This window comes from Brachyistius frenatus, unplaced genomic scaffold (assembly GCF_029030835.1).
Source record: "Brachyistius frenatus isolate BFR_SWC_R1_liver_20210118 unplaced genomic scaffold, ASM2903083v1 Contig_3, whole genome shotgun sequence".
Lineage (NCBI taxonomy): Eukaryota > Metazoa > Chordata > Actinopteri > Embiotocidae > Brachyistius > Brachyistius frenatus.
In genome coordinates this window covers 1,457,501-1,482,474 of record NW_027210602.1, presented here as the reverse complement: position 1 = coordinate 1,482,474, position 24,974 = coordinate 1,457,501, and the positions used below count along the sequence as shown (strand labels likewise).

At 42.5% G+C, this 24,974-nt stretch overlaps 5 protein-coding genes across 6 annotated transcripts; 2 read left to right on the top strand and 3 right to left on the bottom strand.

Moving 5' to 3' along the window:
* Window positions 1-554: 554 nt before the first annotated feature.
* On the top strand, window positions 555-2,071 carry ch25hl2 (cholesterol 25-hydroxylase like 2). Its single transcript, XM_069701765.1, has one exon. It carries the CDS (start codon window positions 684-686, stop codon window positions 1,563-1,565), a length of 882 nt encoding a protein of 293 aa, XP_069557866.1. The 5' UTR covers window positions 555-683; the 3' UTR covers window positions 1,566-2,071.
* A 2,121-nt stretch (window positions 2,072-4,192) lies between these two features.
* LOC138622734 (proteinase-activated receptor 2-like) lies at window positions 4,193-6,496 on the bottom strand. The gene is made up of 2 exons (XM_069701752.1): window positions 6,325-6,496; window positions 4,193-5,739 (listed from the first exon to the last, which is right to left on the bottom strand). The coding sequence occupies exons 1-2, from the start codon at window positions 6,401-6,403 to the stop codon at window positions 4,643-4,645; spliced, it is 1,176 nt and encodes a 391-aa protein (XP_069557853.1). The 5' UTR covers window positions 6,404-6,496; the 3' UTR covers window positions 4,193-4,642.
* Window positions 6,497-7,899: 1,403 nt separating this feature from the next.
* Window positions 7,900-9,968, bottom strand: LOC138625706 (proteinase-activated receptor 2-like). 2 transcript variants are annotated; one of them, XM_069706811.1, is made up of 2 exons: window positions 9,814-9,968; window positions 7,900-9,513 (listed from the first exon to the last, which is right to left on the bottom strand). In XM_069706811.1, the coding sequence occupies exons 1-2, from the start codon at window positions 9,884-9,886 to the stop codon at window positions 8,447-8,449; spliced, it is 1,140 nt and encodes a 379-aa protein (XP_069562912.1). In that variant the 5' UTR covers window positions 9,887-9,968; the 3' UTR covers window positions 7,900-8,446. The 2 variants fall into 2 exon arrangements, with proteins under 2 accessions (XP_069562912.1, XP_069562919.1); XM_069706818.1 differs by having other exon boundaries at window positions 9,818-9,965.
* An 845-nt stretch (window positions 9,969-10,813) lies between these two features.
* Window positions 10,814-15,039, bottom strand: LOC138622730 (proteinase-activated receptor 1-like). Its single transcript, XM_069701738.1, has 2 exons — window positions 14,834-15,039; window positions 10,814-14,031 (listed from the first exon to the last, which is right to left on the bottom strand). Exons 1-2 carry the CDS (start codon window positions 14,934-14,936, stop codon window positions 12,785-12,787), a joined length of 1,350 nt encoding a protein of 449 aa, XP_069557839.1. The 5' UTR covers window positions 14,937-15,039; the 3' UTR covers window positions 10,814-12,784.
* A 6,632-nt stretch (window positions 15,040-21,671) lies between these two features.
* LOC138622898 (proteinase-activated receptor 3) lies at window positions 21,672-24,732 on the top strand. Its single transcript, XM_069702050.1, has 2 exons — window positions 21,672-22,324; window positions 23,436-24,732. The coding sequence occupies exons 1-2, from the start codon at window positions 22,261-22,263 to the stop codon at window positions 24,494-24,496; spliced, it is 1,125 nt and encodes a 374-aa protein (XP_069558151.1). The 5' UTR covers window positions 21,672-22,260; the 3' UTR covers window positions 24,497-24,732.
* The last annotated feature ends 242 nt before the right edge of the window (window positions 24,733-24,974 follow it).

The following is a 24,974-nucleotide window of genomic DNA, read 5'->3' as shown; positions in this document are numbered from 1 at the left end:
TCAGCATCAGACAGGAAGTGCTTTTGAATGAATGTCTCATTTGACAACTTCTCGATGATTAATTACCCATTTGGAGCGCCTGTTTTGTGTGTGTGTGTGTGTGTGTGTGTGTGTGTGTGTGTGTGTGTGTGTGTGTGTGTGTGTGTGTGTGTGTGTGTGTGTGTGTGTGTGTGTGTGTGTGTGTGTGTGTGTGTGTGTGTGTGTGTGAGAGAGAGAGAGAGAGAGTATAACTCACTGTGGTGTGATTCATGTTTTTCTTCAGTTAAAGTTAACAGCTGACATATGAGCCCTCGTTGGGTTGTTGTTTTTTTGTTTTTTTGTGACCAAGTGAAGTTCACAGGAAGGCGGAAGCTCTCTCTCCATGATTTGGGACAAAAATGAGCGCTGCTGCGGCCCGACTCCTGAGTCCTGGCTGCGCTCCTTGTGCCCATGAAAAAGGGCCTTTACAGAGCGCCTTCTTTTAAAATGCAGAGGGTGGTGGGGGGTGGAGGTGGGGCTTGAACATACATAAGAGGCTAAGACAGTCCAGCATTCCAATTTGGCACCACATCATCAGACAATTTGCGGTTGCTTAACCTATAGGAGGAGGCTGATTGAACCTCTTTATCTTTTCCTGGGCTCGTTAAGGATTAATCCTCTCGGACCGGCCCTCTTTGGACGAGAGGGCTGCCATCCAGTTAGTGATGAACACAGGCAGGTTACTCAGATCTGAGGATGTGGACAACGTGACCGGGGACCGGTCCCAGGACCTGGTCCTGCAGCCCGTTTGGGACTATCTCCTCCAGAACCACCAGGACTTCCTGCGTAGCCCTCTCTTCCCTGTGGTCCTCTCAGTCACCACCTACTTCTTCCTGGTTGGTCTCTACACTGTGCTGGACCTGCTGGCTCCCACCTGGCCCCGCATCAACCGGTACCGGCTGCATCCAGACCGACCCGTCACCATGCCCAACATCTGGACCACGCTGAGTGTCACCACCTACAACCACCTGCTCTACATCTTCCCTGCTGCCGTGGCCCAGTGGCTGTGGAGGCCGCCGACCCCTCTGCCCCGGGAGGCACCCAGCCTCTGGAGCTTCCTCCTGGGCATCCTGGGCTGCCTGGTGGTCTTCGACTTCCAGTACTACCTGTGGCACCTGCTGCACCACCGGGTTGCCTGGCTGTACCGCACCTTCCACGCCGTGCACCACCAGTACAACCAGCCGTTCAGCCTGGTCACCCAGTACCTGTCGGGCTGGGAGTTGTTCAGCGTGGGGTTCTGGGCCACGGTCGACCCGATCCTGCTGCAGTGCCACTGCCTCACGACGTGGGGCTTCATGGTCTTCAACGTCTACGTGTCCACCGAGGATCACTGCGGCTACGACTTCCCGTGGGCCGTGCACAACCTGGTCCCCTTCGGCCTGTGGGGCGGCGCTCCGAAGCACGACGCTCACCACCGGCGACCTGGCACCAACTTTGCCCCGTTCTTCTCCCACTGGGACTGGCTGGGTGGCACCGACACCACGCCAGCTCCCTGCGGCCAGCCAGCCTCGGCGGAGCCAGACGACACGAGAGGGAGGAAAGACTGAAGAGCTCCGATGAATCTCTTACTGACTCTCCGTTACTCAGAGCTGCCTCTTCTGTACCAGCTCTCATCTGGTGTCTTCTCTCCACTCTTTCCTTTCTCTTTGACATCATTCACTCACGTTATTTTGGTTTCTTCCACTTCTCTCTAACAGAACATGGATAATATTCTTTACATTTGAGGAGCTGATAATCACTCTTAACATTGTTCTTACTGTCTGGTAAGTTGTCAGAAAATGTTCTAATGTGTGTTTGTGTACGATGATAGTATAGTTGATCCTGTACTGTTGTATTATGTACATTTATCTCTTATTCGTAGAGATTTTCCATTGATGTGTTGTTGTCTGTCTGCGTGGCATTCTCAGGTCAGTTTCTACATGTGTGCAACGTGTTTGGAGCTACCGTGAAAAATAAAATGAAGCAAAAATAAAAGCTCGTACTTTTGAGATTTGTTGTGTTGAACGGCACCGAGCTGCTCTCTGCTGACGGTGGATCAGTGGTGTGATCTGTCAGAGTGATTACACACACGTTAGCACGTACATTCTTTCTCTCGCCCACCCTCTCACTCGCACACATGAATAGCGGTCTTTTAGCTGCATCCCAGCGATGATGCGTGGCCGCAATACTAATCTACCGTCCTCTGTTCGAAGCTCTCGCTGGAGGAGTTCTTCATTAAACTCTCCAAAAGAGAATATCCCTGTCACGCATAGTCTTTTAAATGTAAAAATAAAACCATAGTAGTTTTTTTTTTTTTTTTAATTTTTAGGACGTCTGTGTTTTCAGCAGCAGGGATTATAATGTGATAAACTTCTCTAGTACACATTTTATATTTTAGAAAAAATGAAAACGTCAAATCACATAGTTGTAGTTATTAAATTATAAAATAAATAAAAAGTCTGCCCACTTTACTTTTGCAGAATGATTAATAGATTATACATACAGTACATATAATATGAACTCAACTTCCAACACATGAACCAGCAGAGGTCACTGTTCCTACCAACACACACACACACAGACACACACACACACACACACACACACACACCCAGTGTGATGGGAGACTGCAGTCAGAACTGGTTCAACGGGTTTTTGTTGAATTGCCTGTTGCAACAGGTCACGCTTATTTTAGAAACACTGCATTCAGACGCACTGAATAGTTCAACATCTCAGAAACTTCTCACCCAGAGTACAATCAGAAATTCGATATCACTCAGCTACACATGAAGTTACAGACAGTTACCTTAGCTTGGCACTAAGACTGCAAACAGGGGGAGACAACTAGCTCAGCTCCATGTAAATATAACAGAATTTTCACACTTTTGGCTTTTGGTTGAGGAAGGAATGACATGTTTTTAATTCGTTTTTCATCGTAATTTCACATTAATGGAGTCTATCTGTCACCTGTATTTTTTATTTTTACGTTCTAATTGTACTTATTTAAATGCACATGCTTGTTTTTCTGTATATCATATTGAGAACTTGTCTGCATTGTTTTATATTTACATTTTGTTTCGTAAAGTAAAAAAAAAAAAAAAAAAAGACTAGTTTGGGGTTAAACAAATGAGACAATACGCAGTAATTTTTTTTGTTGTGCAGCCATTTTAAATGTGCACATGGTACAATCACAGCCCATAATAATGCAAACCTTTCCATTCATTCAACACTGTCTCTCACGGCTGCAGTGAAATATTGATTCAGTTGTGTAGAAAAGACCCCAAACTTGCTAATATAAAGAGAACCTAATGTTCTTATCCAGGCTGAATAAACACGTCTCTGTTTCCCGCAGAAGAGTTCGTCCTCATAAAATATGTTACAGGAAGTGCCCCTCCCTGCATCAGCTCTTTCCATCTACATGATAAACCTGGAGGTTATATTACTCATCTTTAATCTATAAAGATATGCTAATATATAAACCCTTTTCAGCCACAGGGTGCTTTGTGATTTATCTTCTTTCTTTTTTCTTTGTCCTGGTCACAGTGTAACACACTAACCCCCGACAGCTGCTGTGTAAATGTAACACAGACAGGGCGTGGCTCCTCCCCCACCATGTCAAAGGAAGGTATTCAACTCAGACTGCTGACAAAAGGTAAGACGACACTCCACTACAATCCATTCACCCATTTAAAAAACAGTAAGGAAGGCTCCTGGGTTGGGGGGTCGTAGGTCATTCACACAGCGGCCGCCCTTACCCCCTTATCTGAAGACAAACAAGTGCAAAGAGGATTAACTTTGGTTTACAATGCCCCTCTGTTGACTCTATTGTCTTTTAAAAGAAGATGGGTTCCCACCTGAAAATAAAACATGTCTGAAATTGGTGAGAGAAGTGATCCGACACAGAAACCTGATGGCAGACGGTCTGCTGACATCATCCTGAAAGATGCCTCATCACACTGGCAAACATTCTACAACCCAATCCACTCTAACACTCCTCCCTGTCAAACTATTTTCTCCAAAAATATCCGAAAAGATTAACATCTAAAGCCCTCGTTTAAAGAACAGGTTTGTACATGGTATGACCCTGAATTTCAAAGCAACACATTCCACAAATTCCAAAAGTCTCCAGGAGTCTTTCCATGCAGGACAGGAGTCCGTGACTCAACAGTACAAAAGGAGTATCACAGAAACTGCATCCTGCTGTTTCAGCCTTTATTTAACAACTGTGTAACAACATCACACAGCTCCCTCAACTTTAAAACCTAATAAAAGTAAAAGCTGCAGCACAAAACGATATAAAACATGCTTAGCTGCAAGAATGTAAAAATTTAAATAACATTTTATGGCACGGCGTTCGATATATTCTCAGTTGCACCAGATTAATGTGGACGACATTAAGTCTTCAAAGCAGCAATAAAGTCAGTCCGATTTTTTTTTTTTTTACTATATACGAGTCTTTGACAGTATTTCTCTCCGTTTATATCGAGAAAAATGAAAGAAACAATTTCACATTTTGGCACAATGCTGCAGCTCTTGATGAAGATTGTCGTCTTCTTCACATTTAAAACTCATCCTCAGACGCTTTGAGGTGACTTCAAGTCTTTTATTTAAAAAAAAAAAAACGGCCGACACGACGGCGCCTACGCTAACAGGAGCTGCTCTGCGTGTTCCCGCCGTCCGTGACGTACGAATGGCTCTTCCTGGAGTACTTCATGGAGCTGAACGACACCCTCATCCTCTCCACCGTCCGGCTGCTCCTGCACAGCAGGGTGTTCTTCACGTGGTTCCTGAAGTCCTCGGACACGAAGTAGTAGATGAACGGGTCGAGGCAGCTGTTCAGACTGGCCAGACACAGCGTGGACACGTAGAAAGCGTACCCGTTGTTGACCTCCCCGTCCTTCAGCAGGGAGTAGTGCGCCACCAGCATGACGTTGCTGGGGATGAAGCACAGCAGGAACGTGACCAGGACGACGGCGATCAGCAGCACGGCTTTCCGCCGTTTCCTCGACGCCGCGTCGTCGTCCATGTTCTTCCCCAGAACTCGGAGCAGCAGAGCGTAGGCCACGACGATCACCACGCACGGCACGAGGAACACCACCATCCCCATGAAGATAAAGTAGTAGTAGGGCAGCCTGACGGAGTCGAAGGGGCTGACGAGGTCGCGTATGACGCTGACGTCGTGGCAGGTGGTGATGTTGGGGTCTTTGAGGCGGGCCGTGTGGTCGTACAGGTACAGCGGCGTGCTGGTGAGCCAGATGAAGGCCCACACCGACGCGCACACGCCCACGGCCACCTTGTTGTTCTTCCTCTGCTGGGACAGCGGGTGGGCCACGACCCAGTAGCGCTGCACGCTCAGGCAGGCGATGAACAGCACCGAGCAGTACATGTTGCCGTAGAAGAAGCTCACCAGGACTTTGCACAGCGGCTCGCCGAAGGTCCAGTTGTTGCCGTTGAAGTGGTAGACGATTTTCAGGGGAATCCAGACGACGAAGAGCAGGTCGGCCAGGGCCAGGTTGGCCATGTAGATGGACGACGGGTGCTTCTTCTTGGTCCGGAACAGGAACACCCAGATGGCCAGGCCGTTGGCGGGAAGTCCGACCGCAAACACGAAGATGTAGAAGATGGGGAAGAAGATGGTGGTGAGGCTGCTCCTCAGCGTCTCGGCTGCGGCGGGATCCACGACAATTCGGCCTTTGTTTGCTGGGTCGACAATCCCGAAAAACCCTCGAACTTTAACGTTTCCTATACCGAAAATACATCACGAGATTACACATATTAGGGGTTTCTCAAACAGACAGAATATCATTTAGTGATTTTTTAAATTTTTTTTTAAAGTCAACCATTTATATTTCTTATTAGACAGGTTTACTGCTTTTCAAGCTCTATACTTTAGGCTTCGGACTGTGATTGACAGACAGACAGATAACAGACTTTGTTGGGAGGATAAAAGCATCTTAATTTACCATCAAATAGCCTCAGTAACTCTTCGTAAATATTATTTTCCAATACATTTTTTTTTTTTTTAAATATTAGATACGCTTCATTTCCCGATATTCCAGGGAGGGTTTGTTTAGAAGCTGACCACATCCCAAGGTTAAAACTATCAACTCTGTCAAACAAAACTTAATTCTCTAAACTCTTAATTCCGTCAACAGTTTTTTTTTTTTTTTTTTTTAACATACTAGGCTTTAAATATTTCAACATTAATAGAGAACGGGAAATAATTGAACTTTCTTTCGACACGATTGTTTGTGTCTCCCGCAGTCTGTACCCAAACGACCCACAACTACGACGCAAACAAAACAGCAGAGGAACTTCCGGTCTTACCTGTCGAGGCGTTTGAGGCGTTTGAGGCATAAAAGCAGCAGAAAACCAACAGCAGCGACAAAACCCGAGTTGGAGCCATCTCTACGTTTCAGCCCGTCTCCGTCTGACTTCTCTTTTCACGGTTTCTCCCTCCGACAAGCCTCTTTAAACGTCCGAGGAGCTCTGAGGGCGCCAGGACACACCCCGAGACTACCTGCCTTCCTGCCCGCCCCGGTGGAGCCCTGACGTCATCTCCACCCCGTCCACCAGATCTGACGCACCGGGATGGTTTTTTTCCCTCCAACGGGTTTCAGTGAATTTTAGAGAGCAAGAAAACACACAAACAGTAAACACGTTGAAAACCCCACAAAACCCCTCAAAACTCTGTTTACTGCAATATAAGACAGGAAACTGCAGAAAAATATCACATTTAAGAAGCTGGAGACATCAAATGTAGCTTTTAAAAAAAAAAGAGAGTCATCATTACAGATTTTCATCATTAATTGACTTTTAATTTCAGCTCTGCTTGTTAGGTTTTATTACAGAATTCACAGTGTTTGTAGTTTTCTGATGTAAAACATGCGTATTTTATTATATTTATATTTTTTATATATTGTTTATTCTCTATTTATCCTATTTTGTATATTCTATTAAGAGGATTTCTGCCAAACAAAATGTTTTCATGTAATACATGCAATGACAATAAACTACTTAACAGAAAACTATGCAGATGAGATAAGTCACATAAAATGGTACATTTTTCGATAGAATTCCTTAAATATCTTGTGGTCTGTAGAAAGTTTGTGAAATGTTCCTCTTTGTGTTTGAATGACTTTAAATCATTTTGAGGAAATAATGTGTCCGTGAACACATTCTGTTTGGTTGTTTAAGTAGCGTCTCTTCCTCTTACCGCGTAAGATAACCAATTCGACCTAAAAAGCAGACTGTAAATATGGAACAGCAGCGATACGATCACGATACCGATGAATTCTGAACGAGCTCGAAGCAGAAACACATAGCAATCCACTGGGAAAAGCGTGAACTTTTCTTGGATTAAAGGTTTAAAACATATGACATCTGGTTGGTTTTACCTCAGAAAAACAAATGAATAAGTCTCTTAATTTATTTAATCAAGCCTCGAGTTGATTAACTCAGCTGTAATGCAGAAAATATATCTGCATATTTACCAGAATAAATAGAGTTGTAAAATCCACTCTGTAAACACACTCGTCGGTATTTGAGCACCAAAAAGGAATCTGATTGAAACTCTGAGGGTGAATTCTCACGTTAAGATTCGTTTACACAAAAGTAATCAAATTAATTCCGAATTTTGTCAAACACAAACCTGATTTGAACAAATGTTAAATATGATTAGTGTGTTAAAAATAATGAACATCCAGTTTGAACTTTACGACATCCTCATAGTGTTAGAGGAACAGTTCCTGCAGGACTCAGACATTAACGAGTTTAGAGATCCTTTTTAACACCACATGTGATTCCATTTAATACCTAAATGATGGAAAAACCCAGCATTATTTATGATTTCAATATCAAATTGTTTTTCTGTAATTATAATGACTTGAATTGATGTGACTACAATGCGAATGGATGAAATGATTAAAAATGATTTAAATCATTACGTTTTTGGCTCAACTGAAAACCAGATGGAACAGTCTCAACTCTCACAACCAAACTATTTTTGTAAAAATTAGAAAATATTAGAGAATTGTATAAATTAAAGTCTAGAAAATATGTCATCTCCTTCTCATTGCATTCAAGGTTTTGGTTTTTGTTTACCTAAAGTGTGACAAGAGGGAAAAAAAAATAGTCAAACAGTTACTTTTATTGACAAACTTGAGAATGTAGTTATACAAGTAAAAAAAAAAAAATATTGTACTTCTTCTTGAAAAAAACAAAAAACAAAGCAATAATGAATATCCCAGTTGAAAAATAAATCTGAAGATCAAAATAGGTTTATTAAAATGTGCATGATATGAAAAAAATAAAATTATTTACAATATTTAAAAAGCAGTAACTTTGACAAACTTCAGGAGGTCATTAACACATCTGACTTTTTTTGGTTTCCGTTTTCTTCTCCACCACAGTTGATTAATAAGGAATCAGCTCACACTCTGAGGTGTTACTAGCACTCGGTGCTCTGCGTGTTCCCCGAGTTCCCCGAGTCAGACGTGTACCTGTTGGTCTTTCTGGAGTATTTGAGCGCGCTGAAGGAGACCCTCATCCTCTCCACCGTCCTCTCGCTCCGGCACAGGAACGTGTTCTTCACGTGCTCCCTGAAGTCCTCGGAGATGAAGTAGTACACGAAGGGGTCGAGGCAGCTGTTGAGGCTGGCGAGGCACAGCGAGGTGATGTAGAAGCCGTACAGGTTGTCCTCGGCGCTGTCCAGCAGCAGGATGTAGTGCACCAGCAGCATGACGTTGCTGGGCGTGAAGCACAGCACGAACATCACCAGCACGGTGACGATCAGCACCACGGCCTTCCTGCGCTTCTTGGCGATGGCCGGGTCGGCCATGCTGTTCCTGAGGGCCTTCAGCATGAGGACGTAGGAGATGATGCAGACGACGGTCGGCACCACGAAGCCCAGCGTCCCCATCGTCAGGAAGTAGCCGGCCGCCATCTTCTTCTGGCTCGGCCGCGTGACGTCGTGGCAGGTGAGGATGTTGAGGTTCCTCACGCGGACTTCCTGGTCGTACAGGTAGAGGGGGACGGTGATGAGCCACACCACCACCCAGATGGAGACGGAGACGGACACGGCCAGGCGGGTGTCCCTCTGCAGACGGGACAGCGGGTGGACCACGGCCCAGTAGCGCTGCACGCTGATGCAGGCGATGAAGGACATGGAGCAGTACATGTTGCCGTAGAAGAACGCCACCAGCACTTTGCACAGTCCGTCTCCGTAGGGCCAGTTGTTGCCGTTGAAGTGGTAGGAGATCTTTAAGGGGACCCAGATGACGAAGAGCAGGTCGGCCAGAGCCAGGTTGGCCATGTAGACGGAGGACGGGTGCTTCTTCTTGGTCCGGAACAGGAACACCCAGATGGCCAAGATGTTGGTGGGCAGCCCCACCGCGAACACGATGATGTAGACGACCGGGAGGAAGACGGTGGTGAGGGGGCTGGTCAGGATGTCTTGGGCGTGGGGGCGGATCAACACGCCTTCTTTGGTCTCGATGCCGGTTAAGCCTCTCTCATCTGAGACGGCACAGGATTAAAATGATATTACAGAACGCAGAATTGCAGCAGGTTGAAAGATGAGACTGATATGTTTCCTCATTTTCATGAGTCACCTGCATTATATCACCTGATCCACAGAGGCTCATTTTATATCACGATCAAACTAATTCTAACAGGTTGATCCGTCCAGGACCAAACTAACCTGAGCTCCACATTCAGAATCTCTGAGATCCTCTCTGGGCACCGAACTCTGAATGTTGGGAGTCAGCCAACGCAGCTCAAACATGAAGACAGAACTAAAGAAGAGGAAATACTTACCTACCTGCGTCAGGCAGGTGTGCGCGCAGCACAGGAGCACGAGCAGCAGAAACCATCGCGCGTTTAGAATCATGGCTGAAGAATGAACCTTTAAGATATCAATATTAATAATGATAACGAGGAAGAGGGCGCGGTACTGCCTCGCTTCCTGTTGTCCGTTTTAACTGCCATTCCCTCCTACTAACAGCTGACTTTCATACCTGCGTGATGTCAGACAGTCACGTGACCACGATCGGCACGCGCAGTTCAGGAACAGGCGAGTAAATCATGGTGGAGGACAGAAACAAACCGTAAGAGATATAGATATTAATGATATCTCATGACAGGTACAGTTACTGATAAAAGTATTGAAATACCTTCAAGTTATCAGAGGGTATTATTAGTATATATCCACTCTGACTTTTTATGTCTGGATTTACATTAATGACAGTGATAACTGTCCTCCTATTGCCTTTAATATAATAAATATGGTGACGTATGTATATCAAGTTGTTTTTTTTTTTTAAAGTAAAATAAGTATCCCACAGTCTGTAATATAATATTTGCCTCATTATTAATTATTATTTCCCCTACATCACTGTATAAAGACTGAAGGACTGTAGATGTGTGAGAAAACTGCAGTGCAGACGTTGAGGTTTCTGTGTGGTTTCCCCAAACACTTCCTTCACTGCCAACAACTTTGTCTCTCACCATTATCATTGTCGTCATCATCATCATCATTGTGGTGTAGTTTCATGGTGCCAGTAGTTTGATCTCACTGGTCAACAAGCAGAAATGAGAATTTACATCAAATCCAGCTGCTTTCAAACACGATCCTTTTGTCGTTGTCCAGCTATGTTAAAAAATAATTTTCTTAAACAAAATACAGCCTCACTGATTTTTGGTGCTGATACCGATACTGATATCAGGAAGTAAAAAATAGGAAATACTGATATACGCCATAAATACATAGTTTGAAATGTGGTCATCAAACACCTGTAACAAAGACATATGGCAGCGGGATATTTTACAGTTTATTGATAAACTTTATTGTAGGCTACAAAAAGTGACATCAGTGCACTGGAAATGTAAAAATTACGATGTTCTGTAAAAAATAAGTTTTCATATCGAACAATCAACACAACAATACCAAAATATATCTGTGATAGGTCGATATCAGCTGATAACATCAGTCAGTCTCTGAAATAAAACGTTTATATTTCACAAAGTATGTAAAGATTTCATGTTTTATGTGTTTTATGGGCAGTGTATGAACACAGCCTGCAGAAATGTGTTATTTTCTGTCACTTCTAAATTATGTTTTTAATAAAACTAAAAACTCAGGTGATAAAATAAAGCCATATCTCCTCAACCGCCATCATTCAAACCAAAGATTATATTACTGACAAAAGCATGACAACTCAAATCAGCTTCAATCTATCAACAGATGGATTACTTTCTGTTTTGTTGTATCACTCAGATACATCAAGCTCGTTCTGGCCTCTCAAATGGGAGAATTTACAGCTCGTCTCATGTATTATTTCAACCTCTCTGGATTTTATGTTGTATTTATTGTCTTTTTTTAAAATTGTTTTGCTGATGGTTGTTCCAGCCGACCGTACGACGGATTTACTCTTGAGGATAATAAAGATACCTTTATGTGAATATTTTTGGGTTTTGTATTGTTGGTTGTATAAAAGGACATTTGAGGATGAGCTCTGAAAACTGTAATTGGCAATAACTCACTATATTCTCACATTTTATAATAAAATGTGATAAATTTGTGCGGAAAATAACAAATTACTAGCAGCTCTATACCTCAGAATATACTGAGAACAGGTGCATCACTAGCCTTTTAATAATGGAAGTGTTGAAGGTCACGCATTACTATTTATCAGCAGTGAAGTAGCGCCATCTGCTGGAGAGAAAAGCACCTGAACAGCAGTGTAATCTGACATGGTCATTAGCGCAGACATCCCACCAGCAGGGGGCAGCAAGAGGTCGAACAGTTTACTGTGTTTGTCTCAGCTATTTCCTGTTTGATTTTAAAACATCAGTCACAAATATTTACTCACAGACAAAATAAAAACATGTTGTTTACTGTATTATTTTAGTGCACAAACATGACTGACAGCTTTTCAGAGGTGAAACATAAACTATTGAAAATAAGCTTATAAACCAAATTTATATACATAAAATAGCAGGTTTCCTTCCACTAAACATATATGGAGTCACTGAATAAAATCAGAAGCTCTGACACATACGGAGCAGAAATAAACACATTAAACGTCGTTCTAGAGCAGGGGTGTCAAACTCATCTTAGTTAAAGGGCCACATACTGCCCACTTTCATCTCGAGTGGGCCAGACCAGTAAAATCGTAGCATAATAACGCATACATGACGACAATATTTCTCTATGTTTAAATCATTGGTGAAGGTTTTTGGATGATAAACCCTATTTTAAGGTGTTTCTACGATAAACTAGAAACATAAAGAGCAAAAACTCAGACATCAGCCCGCTGTTTATCTGCCTGGGCTCTCCTCCGCAGATTCCCTCCTGACGTCAAACGCGTCACAAAGCGAGCAGCGAGCGCTGCTGCCTCCGGAGCACACATCGCATTTACGCTGTTTTTGAAGCAATTACTGGATCGATTAAAAAAAAAAAAAAATTACAAAACGTTTGTACTCGTAAACCTCCATATTCTCATAGAAATGCAATTTATATCTTCCTGTAATTTTCACACTTAGCAAAGCGGCAGCGGGACCGTATGTTTGACACCCCTGTTCTAGAGAGAACGTCCTTATCTCATCACAGCTTCCTTCCTTCCTTTAGTTCGTACTTCATTCATCAGTCAGAGGACACGTCTGTCATCATACGTGATGAAAGCAACACGGGAGCTGTTCCTGATGTCGGCTCATTTCATGTAAAGAAGCTTCAAACTTCATAGTTGTGTTGTTTAAAGACTTTAAAATGTAAGATATAGTGAATGAGTCAGACCAGTAGTTTCTTGTACTGGCTGCTGAGGCTCGCTTGGAAAGAGTCCACGTTGTTAACGGAGGAGTTGGTCCTGGAGGTTTCAGTGCGGCTGGACTTCAGCATGGTCCTGGTGCTGGACCTACACGAGTCCGACGACGAGTGGCTGATCCGGCTGCTCTCCGAGACCTTCTGACACCTCAGCGCGTTGGACAGCTGCCTCTGGCACTGGGACGACCCGAAGTAGTAGACCAGAGGGTCCAGGAGACAGCTGAGGCTCCCCAGACACAGGAAGAGCAGGTAGAGGGCGTAGGAGCCGTCGGGGGTGTCGCGGCTCGTCTCCACGTCCTCGTTGAGCTGCAGGTAGTGGGCCAGCAGGAGGCAGTTGGTGGGAATGAAGCACAGCAGGAAGATGACCAGCACCGTCAGAGCCATCACCACCGCTCGGCTCCTTCTGCGAGAGCTCCCCGGGACGCCGCGGGAGACGCCGCTCAGAGACCAGACGACCCGAGCGTAGGACGCCACGGTGACGACCAGCGGCAGGAAGAAGAGGGCGCAGACGAGGGTGAGGAAGTACGTCCTGAGCCACGGGACGCTGCCGGAGCTCTGGACGTCGTGGCAGGTGGTGATGTTGAGCTCCGCCAGGTGAACCGTCTGCTCGGAGAGGACGAGCGGCACCGAGCCGGCGAAGGAGACGACCCACATGCTCGCGCAGGCGACGACCGCGTTCTTCGGCCGCCTCCAGGTCAGAGAGTCGATGGGGTAGACCACGGCGAGGAGGCGGTCCACGCTGATGCAGGCGATGAGCAGGACGGAGCAGTACATGTTCCAGTAGAAGGCGGCGGTGACCGCGCGGCACATGAAGGCGCCGAACCGCCAGTGGTTTCCGTCGAAGTGGTAGAAGATCTTAAAGGGGAGCACCAGAGCGAAGAGCAGGTCGGCGGACGCCAGGTTCAGCATGTAGATCGCTGCCGGCTTCTTGGGCCAGATCCCCCGGGCGAAGGCGAGCAGCGCGCAGACGTTGATGGGAACGCTGAGGACGCAGACCAGCGTGTAGAAGGACGGGATGAGGACGGTGGACACCGGGCCGGTCAGAAACACCAGAGCCTCATCGGAGAGCCGCGGCCTGAGACCGCTGACGTTACGACCGCCCGAGGAACGGTTGAATTTAACACCATCCTCATCTGGATACAGCAAATCCAGATTTAACGGCTCATCTGTGACCGAATGGTCGAAGAGCAGGAAGGTCCGGACGCGCACTGTTCCTGGAGCGACAGAAACAGACGCCATGTTAAAGATTGAAGAGCTGCTCGATTCATCAATCAACCGATGTACAGAAACAAATAAGCAACTAGTTTAATCGTTAATACATTAAATAAACAATAATCCAGATAATTTGCTGACTCTAGATTCAGATATGTGGAAAAACTGGCAATTCCATTTTATTACATTAAAAATATCTTGATATCAATTTGGGTTTTGAAAAATTATGATTATGAACACGAGGCCTATTTTCTAAAAAGCTATAGATCAAATGATGAATCCATAATTAAAAATATTAGCTGTCGCTCTAATTCAGTTCGTTTTGTCATTTTTCAAACAAAAATAGTGAAAAAAAAAAAAAGTCAAAAATTCTCAGATGAGATCATTCGTTGTTTCTCTGGTTTATAGTGTAATAAAAAAAACAAGGCAAAACATGTCATTCACTAACGATTAATCGAACAAATAATAAGCAAATAATTAGGCTGATAAAGGAAAAACTTGGGCTAATATTGGAAAAGTATTTGATCTTAATCTTTGAAAAAAAAATAAAACAACATCTTTTGTCCAAACAACTGATTAAAACTCAACTTCTTGGATGTAACATGATGTCGGACAGTGAGAGGACTCAAATTTATTATGAAAACATTGAATCAACGTCACAAAAAGTCCATTTATATCACACCTACAAGTCTATATTACATAGAGTACAGTCAGCGGGTCCATTTAAACATATAAAGAAACATATCTGCAGTAAGAATCAAACCTCAATATGACAGTTCATAAAGAGACGTGCGGTTTTCTTACCGTTATTAGCTGCATCTGAAGCAGCAACACAAACCACAACCACAACCACCACAACCGACTTCAGAGACGCTGAAAACATCCTGCAGCCGATAAACGAGCTCATAAATCAGCAGAGTCGAATGAACTCGGTATAAACCGTGTTTTGGTCCCGGTAGATATTCCTCCGAGCTGCTGCGTGATCTCACTGGACCGTCTTCACTGAAACATGCGGTTTGTTTCCGCCCAGAGTGCCAGCCGGTCCGGACCGCTTCCAGTCCACCAATCACACCGCAGACACACACACATTCCTGCGGCCTGATGTCACCTCTTGTTTCCCGTCACAGTCACAGAGACGATGGATCAGAGATTAAAGAAGCGAGACGACGACTGTTTTTTTTTTAAATTTTTTATATACATATAAATTATGGGAGGACAAAGAAGAGTTTTATTTTCAGACGTCATGCAGATAATTAACAAAAAAAAACCAAGAAATAGCACAAAACAAATGTTAAATATTCAATTTATTTTGTTTACTTCAGTCAATCAGAAATCCCAGATTAGCCTATTTGTTTTCTAAGAAATAGTTTCAAGGCTATTGTCATGGCAACAGGGGCTCCCAATGGCGACCTGATGCTGCCTTTCATTAATTTGCATATTCATTCATCATTTAAGTACAATAAGATCTTTGTGCGGTCCGATTTTATCATCAGGAAAGTCTATTTTTTTTTATAACACAAGTTAAAAATTAAAAGTGAGTAGAGATTTATCGCATATTTCAAAATAAAAGTTGCCAAATGCTTCACAATAAAAGCATTTAACAAAAGACCAAAACCAAGTACGTCAACAGAAAAGTAAATAGAAATAGAAATAATAAAATCTAAACTCTTCTGCCAGATAATAAAATGCGGTCATGCAGTTCACTTGAGACGATGAGCTACAGCATTTTGAACAACAATAACAGATATTGATCTACACAGTATGTTGGCACATATTCCATTAGAAATATTTCTTATTTGGAAAACACATTGACTGTAGAAGTTTCTTCATATGAATAGATTTGTATTAGAAATCAATTTAACTACACATAACATAAAAACAAACATTAATATTTCTTTCAACAATCATTTTAAGTATTCAACTAAAAAAGAAACAAAAATATTTTAAATGAAGGCACAACATGCTGTCATTTAAGTTCATGAATAGTTCTTTGTCCGTGTTGCTGCTGAATATGAGAAGACTGAATATGAAGAGTGAGCTCAAGTGGAGTGAGAAAGTTTCTGTAGTCCACCAACATCTTCATTTAAAGTAGGACATATTAAACACAACATCCCAAGAGACACTAAGTGTTTCCTCTGTTTGTCAAACAAATGATGAATTACAACAAACTCCACCAGATTGTCTGTTTTAGAATAAAATATATTTTGGATTGATTAAAGTAATATTCTTTGATCGTTTTGGATGATATAAGTGGTTATTATTTAAGTTAAATTTGCAAATGTGGCCTGACGTTTGCAAACCTGGCGTCCTAACTTCTATTTTTTTTTTTATCTCTTTAAGTTTTTGTTTACTCGTCTATATAAACTGTTCAGATTAAAATCGCCTCTCTTTCCTAGAGATCACATAACCAGATAACTTCCACGACAGCTAATTCCTCTCCCTCCTCCAATTGTTTTTCATCATGACTTCCACGACTCCTTTAGGGAAGTCATGATGAAAAACAGTTGGAGGAGGGAGTTTTTACCCTGATGTTTGTGTCTATAAATCTCTGAAATGAGGACAGAGGAGTTTAAAACTACAGTCCGAGAAAGTGTGTTTGTTACAGAAAGAAAGAGGAATTAGCTGATTACTCTCTCCGCGTGAGACGAGAGTTTGTGACGTTGAGGGAGGGACGCGACGGAGGACGGAGGGCTGCGAGCAGCCTGACTCACTCATCCGGAGCTTTTCACCCACTGGGCCTCACAGTATCTGAGCTCACAGACACACAGACTGAACCCATTTCCTCACAAAAATATTTGTCACGGTGATCTGGTTCTTATTGTTCGCTCTCTCTCTCTCTCTATTGAGCACAAATATTTGAAACATAACATGCCTCCATTCTTATACCAGCCTCACCAGTTTCTGTTAAAGGAACAGCTGAATATTTTGGGAAGTAAACACGTGTTTTCTGGCTGAGAAGTAGATTTGAACGTACAGATAGCCTATAAGACACGTGTCTATCTGCTCACCTATGTCTTGGCAAAAAAAAAAGTAAATAAAGTGTAATTTACTGGAACTGGAAACAAGCTAAAAGCGTAGAAATATACTTTTTTTTTTTTTTAAATAGTATCCCCCTTTTAGTTGGTTTATGGCAAACTTGTTGGCTAACAGTCGTTTATTTACACATCTAGCAGATACTAGTATCCAGTCTGAGTCGTCTTTTTGGTCCACCACTTTGACCCTTTCAATCTTCTTAAACAAATATCTGTCTGTTTAGCTGATAACTGTTCACCAGCTCCTCCCTCACTTTGCCAGCCTTCCGTTTAGAGTCGCACAGGAAGCGTTTAAAGCGGGAGTGTCAAACATACCGCCTGCGGGATGCATCCGGCCCGCCAGGGGGTCCAGCTCGCCAGGGGGTCCAGCTCGGCCCGCCGGATGACTTTGCCAAGTGTGAAAATTAGAGAAAGACATAAATTGCATTTCTCTGAGAATATGGAGGTTTATGAGTACAAACGTTTTGTAATTTTTTTTTTTTTTTTTTTTTTTTTTAATCGATCCAGTAATTGCTTCAAAAACAGCGTAAATGCCACGTGTGCTCCGGAGGAATCTGCAGAGGAGCCCAGGCAGATAAACAGTGGGCTGATGTCTGAGTTTTTGCTCTTTATGTTTCTAGTTTATTGTAGAAAGACCTTAAAATAGGGTTTATCATCCAAAAACCTTCACCAATGATTTCAACATAGAGAAATATTGTCGTAATGTATGCGTTATTATGCTATGAATTTACTGGTCTGGCCCACTTGAGATGAAAGTGGGCAGTATGTGGCCCCTTAACTAAAATGAGTTTGACACCCTTGGTTTAAAGGGCGTTTTCTCCGGGGTTGTTTTTTTTTTTTGCTATGGCGGGGAACAATGAGTAGCGTGAGAGTGAACCAAAACAAAGAACTGAAAGATGCTACAAAGAAACCACAGAGTGAGGTGATAATTATCCGGAAGTTCATGTCCACAATCGATCACTTTTAAAATATGAATTGCTGAAATAAAACCAAAGCTGCTCTAAATTTCTCTGTGAGAAAAAGTGCAGCTCGACACAGTTTGCACAGCAAAGGACACGTTGCCGGCTGGTTTGGGTGTTCCAAAACTAACATGAAGCTCATCCCTGCCCAGAGGAGGAGGCAGGATACAGACTGAGGGAGATTAGGCCCAGAGCAAAGCCACTGGCTCAGTTCCAGGTCTGCAAGTTGAATTCCTGTTGTTTTCATAGCTGATACAACAGAGAACCATTTTCTTGTCAGCAGGGGACCTTTATTCAATAATAGGTTGTTAAATTGTTCCTAAAAGACTAAAACATAACAGTAAACTCTGAGAACTTCACATTCTGTTCTCAGTCAGAGTCGTCCAGAGTAAGCAGAGTTTCAGATGGTCCACGGACCTTCACACTGTCTCAGTGTCTTTAATACATTCGTTAGTACGGTGGCCCTGAGGGTCAAAACACAACGATATTTCACAAAACACAACATTTCAGATTACAGAAAAGGTCGGGTGACATTTTTGAGTTCTGCCTTTCTGGTCTTCAGAGAGATTAATGCAGCAGAAACATGCTGAGTGGAAGTATGTTTGAAGCAAACTGGACTGAAGTTGAAGCCTTATATAGACACAGCGGAGGAAAACACATTCAGATGTTTTGATTGAGTTGCAGTACTACTTCAAATACTGCTACAGCGTTTGGAGGGTCCATGAGGGAGGATGTTGTGTTGTCGACAAAGTCGTATAATATTTGGGACACGATACGAGTCCGTGAGCAAATCAGTCTTCACACTGATGAACACAACTATGTGTTGTAAGTATGTAAATATTAATCAGAAAAATGTAGCTTAACTATGAAAAGTAACAGTGGACACTGCAGGAAATACTCTCCGTCAGTATTTTACTATGTCCTTGGATGTGTTGGTAGCATCTGGCTGAAATAGAGACCAAAAGTTATGAAGGTTAAAGGTGAACATATACTCGTTATGTATGTAGAATATTATTGTGTGAAGTGGCTGCAGCTGTTGCATGTATTTTTTTTTTCTTCATGGTTCAGAGAAAGTTCAAGCTTCTGAAAAAGGTACTAAATGTCCTTCTTTCTTCTTTCTAACTTCAACTCTTTGTGGTTTAAATTAGTTTATCAGACATTTTTAGAAACTGTTGCCTAACATCTGGAAACAATGTTGACGAGAGCCGTGAGGGTGAATCAGATCAGGAGAGCTAGAGGTCAGAGAACAACAAGCAGGAAAAGTTTCAGGGCTGAGAGTCGGAGGGAAATAAGTGACACCTCTCACTAAATACACACTCATTAGATCCATTATTGATACAAAACTGTTGTTGGGCATCACATTCTTATGATTCTGTCCTCTAAAGAGTATCGTTTTAATTATTCTGATGTCAGAGAGAAGTAAAGACTGAAAACTGCTCCAGGGTTTTTCTAGAACCACTGCAGACAGCATGAACAAAGAAACATGTAGGAACCCACTCAAACTTATCTGAGACATCTGTGAGGAGGGAGAGAGAGAGAGAGAGAGAAAAAAAACACAATATCTTCCACATGACGACATAAATACTGCAGCAGTGAGTGTTGTATTCCTGTGAGATTTAAATACGGGTGGAAAAGTGACGATGAACTCTGCATCCATCACAACAATTTCCTTTTAAATAACGAGCTTTTATTGCTTTCCTTATTAAGTCTTTTATTCCAGGACATACTGGGCTGCTTTATAGATATAATCCTTCTTAAGTTATTTCAACTTATTTCTTGAATTGCACTTTAAGCATTGAACCGCTCTGTTTTTATGTTTTAAATTATGCGTGGTAAATTCTTTGGTCCTAAAATGTATATTTTTATGGATATGGCTGGAATGAACCTTGATAAAACTAAAATGTACATGTAACTAAGAGCGACAACACCCTCTTGTGGGGAAATGTGGAACTTCTTTCTACCCGGTTTCGATAACTTCTTGTAAGTTAAACATCTTTTACCCAAACAAAAGCAGATACAAAAAAATACAAAAAAACATATTTATAGTTATGAAACTAACTGGAAAGAGTTATTGGAGATTTAATAACATGTTGTGGTGATCACACTTCCATCATTTTGAGTTTTTAGTGGACACTTGTGGGGGGAAAAAGGGCACTTTCGTTTTCTTTAAGTCACTTCTGTCCATATTTGAAAATGCTTTGAATATTTGCTTCAAAAGAATTGTCTTCACGTGTTTTATTATAATTGCTTTGTCATAAAAAAATTAAAAAAAAATCTTTAAATAAAGCTGATTATAAGAACAGAAAGTGGTATTGTGAATAGTGGAAGTTATTTAAAGTCCACTGCAGACAGGAAACAGGAAACAGATGCTCGCTGTATATGCGGTGGTGACCTTTGAAAGGAGGGACATCATTCTGAAACGGATGTTTCATTTCTTCGTATTTCGAGGCTGATGTAGACTGCTTGGCGTGTGTGTTCAGGGGTCATTCATGCATTCAAAACTTTTAAAAAATAGTTTTTGAACCGTCACAAGTGTCAAACATGGGACGAGTGCAGCAAACATCACCTCTCCATCCTGAAGCAGCATTTCAGATGCAGGTGTCTGTTCTCGGTTCGAGTCATCCGCAATGTTTTTAGTTTCTACGCCAGAGACGGGAAGCGGACGCCGCATATCTGCAGCGTCTTCGAGTCTTGTGATGAGTGTGAGGCGAGCGGATGCTGGCAGTGAAAACACGTCCTCCCACGTCAGATTCAAAACAACTCGCATCTGGTATCAGCTGGACGCCGGCACTCACAACATCAAATCTATTCCAGTTAAAGAAAGACAAACTCTAAACTTCAGCTGCAGGTGTCCTGAAGGAAGAGCTGGAGGGTAACTGGGTACATTTAATCAAGTACAAACTGAAAGTACTTGTACTTGAGTATTTTGTACAACTCTATACTTCCACTAAAGTAAAAAAAATATTGTACTTTTTTACTATATTTATCAGACGGCTTCAGTTCCTTTAACGATGGCGTTTTTTTTTTCCATGTTTCACCAAATCTGGTGATTTTGAATTTGAAATTTTATTATAAACTGAAGATTTAAATGTTCTTTTATGAGCTGAGAAAATCCTCAGACTTTTTAAGATAAATAAATATGATAGATTACTGGAGAATAAACTATCCGTCAGGGTATTAAGTGGTTAAAATAAGCACAACCTTAAATGACTGCAGCAGTAAAAAAAAAATGCAACATTAAACATTAATGCAGCAGTATTAGTACTAAAAAACCAGCATATTTGATACTAAAACACTGACAGGGAGCATTTACTGCAGTGTGTACTTTTACTTTTCATACTTTTTGCTGCTAATACTTCCATACTTTTACTTCAGTAAGGTTTTAAATTACTTGAATATTTCAGAGTCGTATTTGTACTTTTACTTGAATATTTCAGAGTGTAGTATTAGTACTTTTACTTCAGTAAAGGACCTGAATATTTCTTCCAACACTGCCTGAAGGTTGTGACATTTTTCAAGCAGATCAAATTTCCTGTTTATATATATATATTAAAAAAAAGTAATATAAATGTGAGACATCTTGACGGAGAAACAATAACCTAAACTTTGATCTCCCTCAGTTTCAATACATTAGATATTTTTTACTCATCCGAACAGCTGAAGCATCATCAGTGAACTTTTATAAATTGCTTATGAACAAATATTTGACAGCACTTTAATAAAACATCTCAGATAAAAAAGAGGGGAAGTGAAGACTAAACAAAACTGCTCATGTTCCAACAAGCTTATCATCCTCAGACAGGCATTTCCTGGTTTAACAAGTTTTTCTGTGAATGATTACCTCATGTCGTGTCCCCACCCCTGAACACATCACGGTGTCTGAACGCAAGACTGGCAAACAGTCGTGAAAATATGGATTTGGGGAAATGTTTCTGCCTCGAAGAAACACGGAGCGGCAGTGAACGCACCGCGGAGGAGACACGGAGCGGCAGTGAACGCACCGCGGAGGAGACACGGAGCGGCAGTGAACGCACCACAGAGGAGACAAAGCAGACGTGAACGCAGAGCGAACCAAAGGAGAAAGAAGACGTTCGAGCTGACGGCTGTTTAGCTATTGAAAAAAACAAAACAAAACAAAACAAAACAAAACAAAACAAAACAAAACAAAACAAAACAAAACAAAACAAAACAAAACAAAACAAAACAAAACAAAACAAAACAAAACAAAACAAAACAAAACATGAAGAAACTTTTTCTTTTTGTCCTCGTTTTCGTTCTCTGTATCAGCGGCACATTTCAGAGAGGTAAGAGATTTATTTAATCATGTTTCATGTTACTTTACAGCCAAACTAAAAACTCTTCTGGTGATTTTCTAAAGTTTAAGACTGAAAAAAAAAAAAAAAAGCATTATTAGTTGAAATGGTTTTTAAAATAGATTTTGAATCAGATTCGTGAAAAAAAACAAGCTGCAACTTACAGAATTCATAAACAAACAATAACAGGCATCTATTTTTATAACAGTAAAAGTTATTTTTTAAGAAAAAGAGTCAAACTTTCTTTTGTTGCAGCGACTTTAATGTCTCTTAACTTTTTATTTGATGAATCTTATATTTGGGCCTAATTATGCTGCTCTGTGGTTAATGTGGTTGTTTCTTATTTTACTTGCTTGTTTTTGTCATTGGTCAGGGGGCCATGTTACATAACGGTTCTACACTTTTACAAAAATATAATTAACTTGAATTTAACCGTGTTAAACGTGACCCTGTTCCGACTTTTTAGATACGTGTTGCTGCCATCAAAATCAAAATGAGCAGATATTTTGTTTATAAAGCAAAAACACTTTCTCAGTTTCAACATTTGTGATGGGGGGGGTGGGGGGTGGGGGTGGGGGGGATTTGTCTCTTCCTCTTGTTTGCATTGTGGCTCCGGAATGTGTCTTCTGTTTTCTCTCTTACTTGCAAGTGATTCCTTTTTGTTTTACTTTCCGCATCTAATTGACGAGTCCTCTGTGTCCTTATCTTGTGATCTACAACCAACTCAATATTATAGGAAAGCAGATACATAGGGAATGGGGGGTGACTGTCAACTGTTTGTCACACTGTATAAAAGCTGCCCTACGGAGGAGTGACATGAAGGACTGGCGGGGGGGGGGAGCATTGCTGGACACCTCTCTTTGAGGGTGGCATGTATTTGCTCCCTCTTGCAAGAATAAATGTCCGATATGTTTGATTTTGAACCAAGCCTCTGAGTAATTTTTCCAACAATTTGGCATGTCGTCTTTGGTCTATTTTCAGTTAAAATACGAGTTTACATTGTGCTTTTATTTACATTTTACACAGCGTCTCCACTCTTTTGTAAACGAGGTTGCATTTGATGATAGTGATTTAGATTGTCCTGTTCTTGTTTTGGTTGCAGATAAACAGGTGAATCGGACCAGCAGCTTGGTATATGACGTCGTTGGTCCCCGAACATTTAAAGGAGACCCAGTCCTCCTGGTAAAGTCGGTCCTGAACAGGACTCGTGCTCCCGTTTCAGCTCTCTCCCCTCCGGCTCTGCAGTCGCTAAGCAACAGCACGGTGGCGTACCTCCGCGGGCCTCTGAGCACCCGGGTCATCCCCATTATTTACTTGTTGGTGGTGACCGTCGGGATCCCCGCCAACGTCGTCATCCTGTGCCTGCTGGTGACTAAAGTTAGAAAGGTGTCGTCTGCCATCCTCTACTGCAGCCTGGCCGTCTCCGACCTCTTACTCCTCCTCTCCCTCTTCTTCAAAGCTCACTACCATCTCCATGGCAACCACTGGGTTCTCGGGGAGGCTGCCTGTCGAGTGGTCACGGCCTGTTTCTATGGCAACCTCTATTGCTCGGCCCTGACGCTGGCTTGCATCAGCATCAAACGCTACCTGGCCGTGGTGTACCCGTTCCTGTACAAGAGTTTCCCGAAGAGGGCGTGCACGGTGTGGGTCAGCGGCGCCGTGTGGGCGCTGTTCGGCGCCGCCGTCGTCCCCGAGCTGCTCTTCCAGCAGAGCTACTGGCTCCCCGAGCTGAACCGCACCACCTGCCACGACGTGCTGCCTCTGGACTACGACTCGCACGTCTTCCTGCTCTACTACAACCTGGTTCTGACCGTCCTGGGTCTCCTGGTGCCGCTGGTGGTCACGGTCGTGTGCTTCGCCCGGATCATGACCGAGCTGAGCCGATCGCACTTCGACTGGGCGATGTACATGAAGGCCAGCTCGCTGGTGTTCGCCATCTTCCTGGTGTGCTTCATCCCCGCCGGCGTCCTTCACTTCCTCCACTACGTGCAGCTGCTCGCCGACGGGACACAGAGTTTGTACGTGTCCTTCAACGTGGCGGTGTGTCTGTGCTGCCTCCACGCCGCCCTGGACCCCTTCCTGTTCCTCGTCATGTCCAAGTCTGCCGGCTCCAGACTTTACCTGATGACTTTCAGAGGCAAGATGCTGAGCATCTCTTTCTAACAGACACCTGCACGTTAACAATAACACTGCTTCTGGTTCTGATTTCTGCGGCTGAAGAGGAGGAAACGATCTCTGTGGCTGGAATCCAAAGAGAAAGTAACCATTTTCTGACCTCTAACTTCAGCTACATTATTTGTTTTTAATATATAAACTGTTGTTTTTTTTTAATGCGAGTGTGTTTGTGACAGACAGAAGAGAGAACAAGGATTAAAAAAAACAAAAAATTGTAATATGTGTGTATAAAAGATGAAAAGGAAGTATATTAATGTTGAAATAATACACTTTGGTTTATGATCTTAAACGGGATTCTGTGGTGTTTTTATTCTGAAGTTGGAGATAAAAAAAAATAGAACAAACGTTGGTTTTAAAAGGGGAAATCTTTTCTTTTAGAGCGTTGACAAGAAATACTGTGAAGACCGACTTTTAACAAATATTATTTCTATAATGTTGACTGTCTGTGATCATAAATAGAACCACG

Excerpts from the sequence above, each read along its gene's own strand:
- LOC138622734 (XM_069701752.1), bottom strand. The coding sequence starts at position 6,403 with ATGGCTCCAACTCGGGTTTTGTCGCTGCTGTTGGTTTTCTGCTGCTTT. Across the intron at positions 5,740-6,324 it reads CGCCTCAAACGCCTCGACAG|GAAACGTTAAAGTTCGAGGG; the intron begins GTAAGACCGGAA and ends TTTTCGGTATAG.
- LOC138625706 (XM_069706811.1), bottom strand. The coding sequence starts at position 9,886 with ATGATTCTAAACGCGCGATGGTTTCTGCTGCTCGTGCTCCTGTGCTGC. Across the intron at positions 9,514-9,813 it reads CACCTGCCTGACGCAGGTAG|ATGAGAGAGGCTTAACCGGC; the intron begins GTAAGTATTTCC and ends GTGCCGTCTCAG.
- LOC138622898 (XM_069702050.1), top strand. The coding sequence starts at position 22,261 with ATGAAGAAACTTTTTCTTTTTGTCCTCGTTTTCGTTCTCTGTATCAGC. Across the intron at positions 22,325-23,435 it reads CAGCGGCACATTTCAGAGAG|ATAAACAGGTGAATCGGACC; the intron begins GTAAGAGATTTA and ends TTTTGGTTGCAG.
- ch25hl2 (XM_069701765.1), top strand. The coding sequence starts at position 684 with ATGAACACAGGCAGGTTACTCAGATCTGAGGATGTGGACAACGTGACC.
- LOC138622730 (XM_069701738.1), bottom strand. The coding sequence starts at position 14,936 with ATGAGCTCGTTTATCGGCTGCAGGATGTTTTCAGCGTCTCTGAAGTCG. Across the intron at positions 14,032-14,833 it reads TTCAGATGCAGCTAATAACG|GAACAGTGCGCGTCCGGACC; the intron begins GTAAGAAAACCG and ends CTGTCGCTCCAG.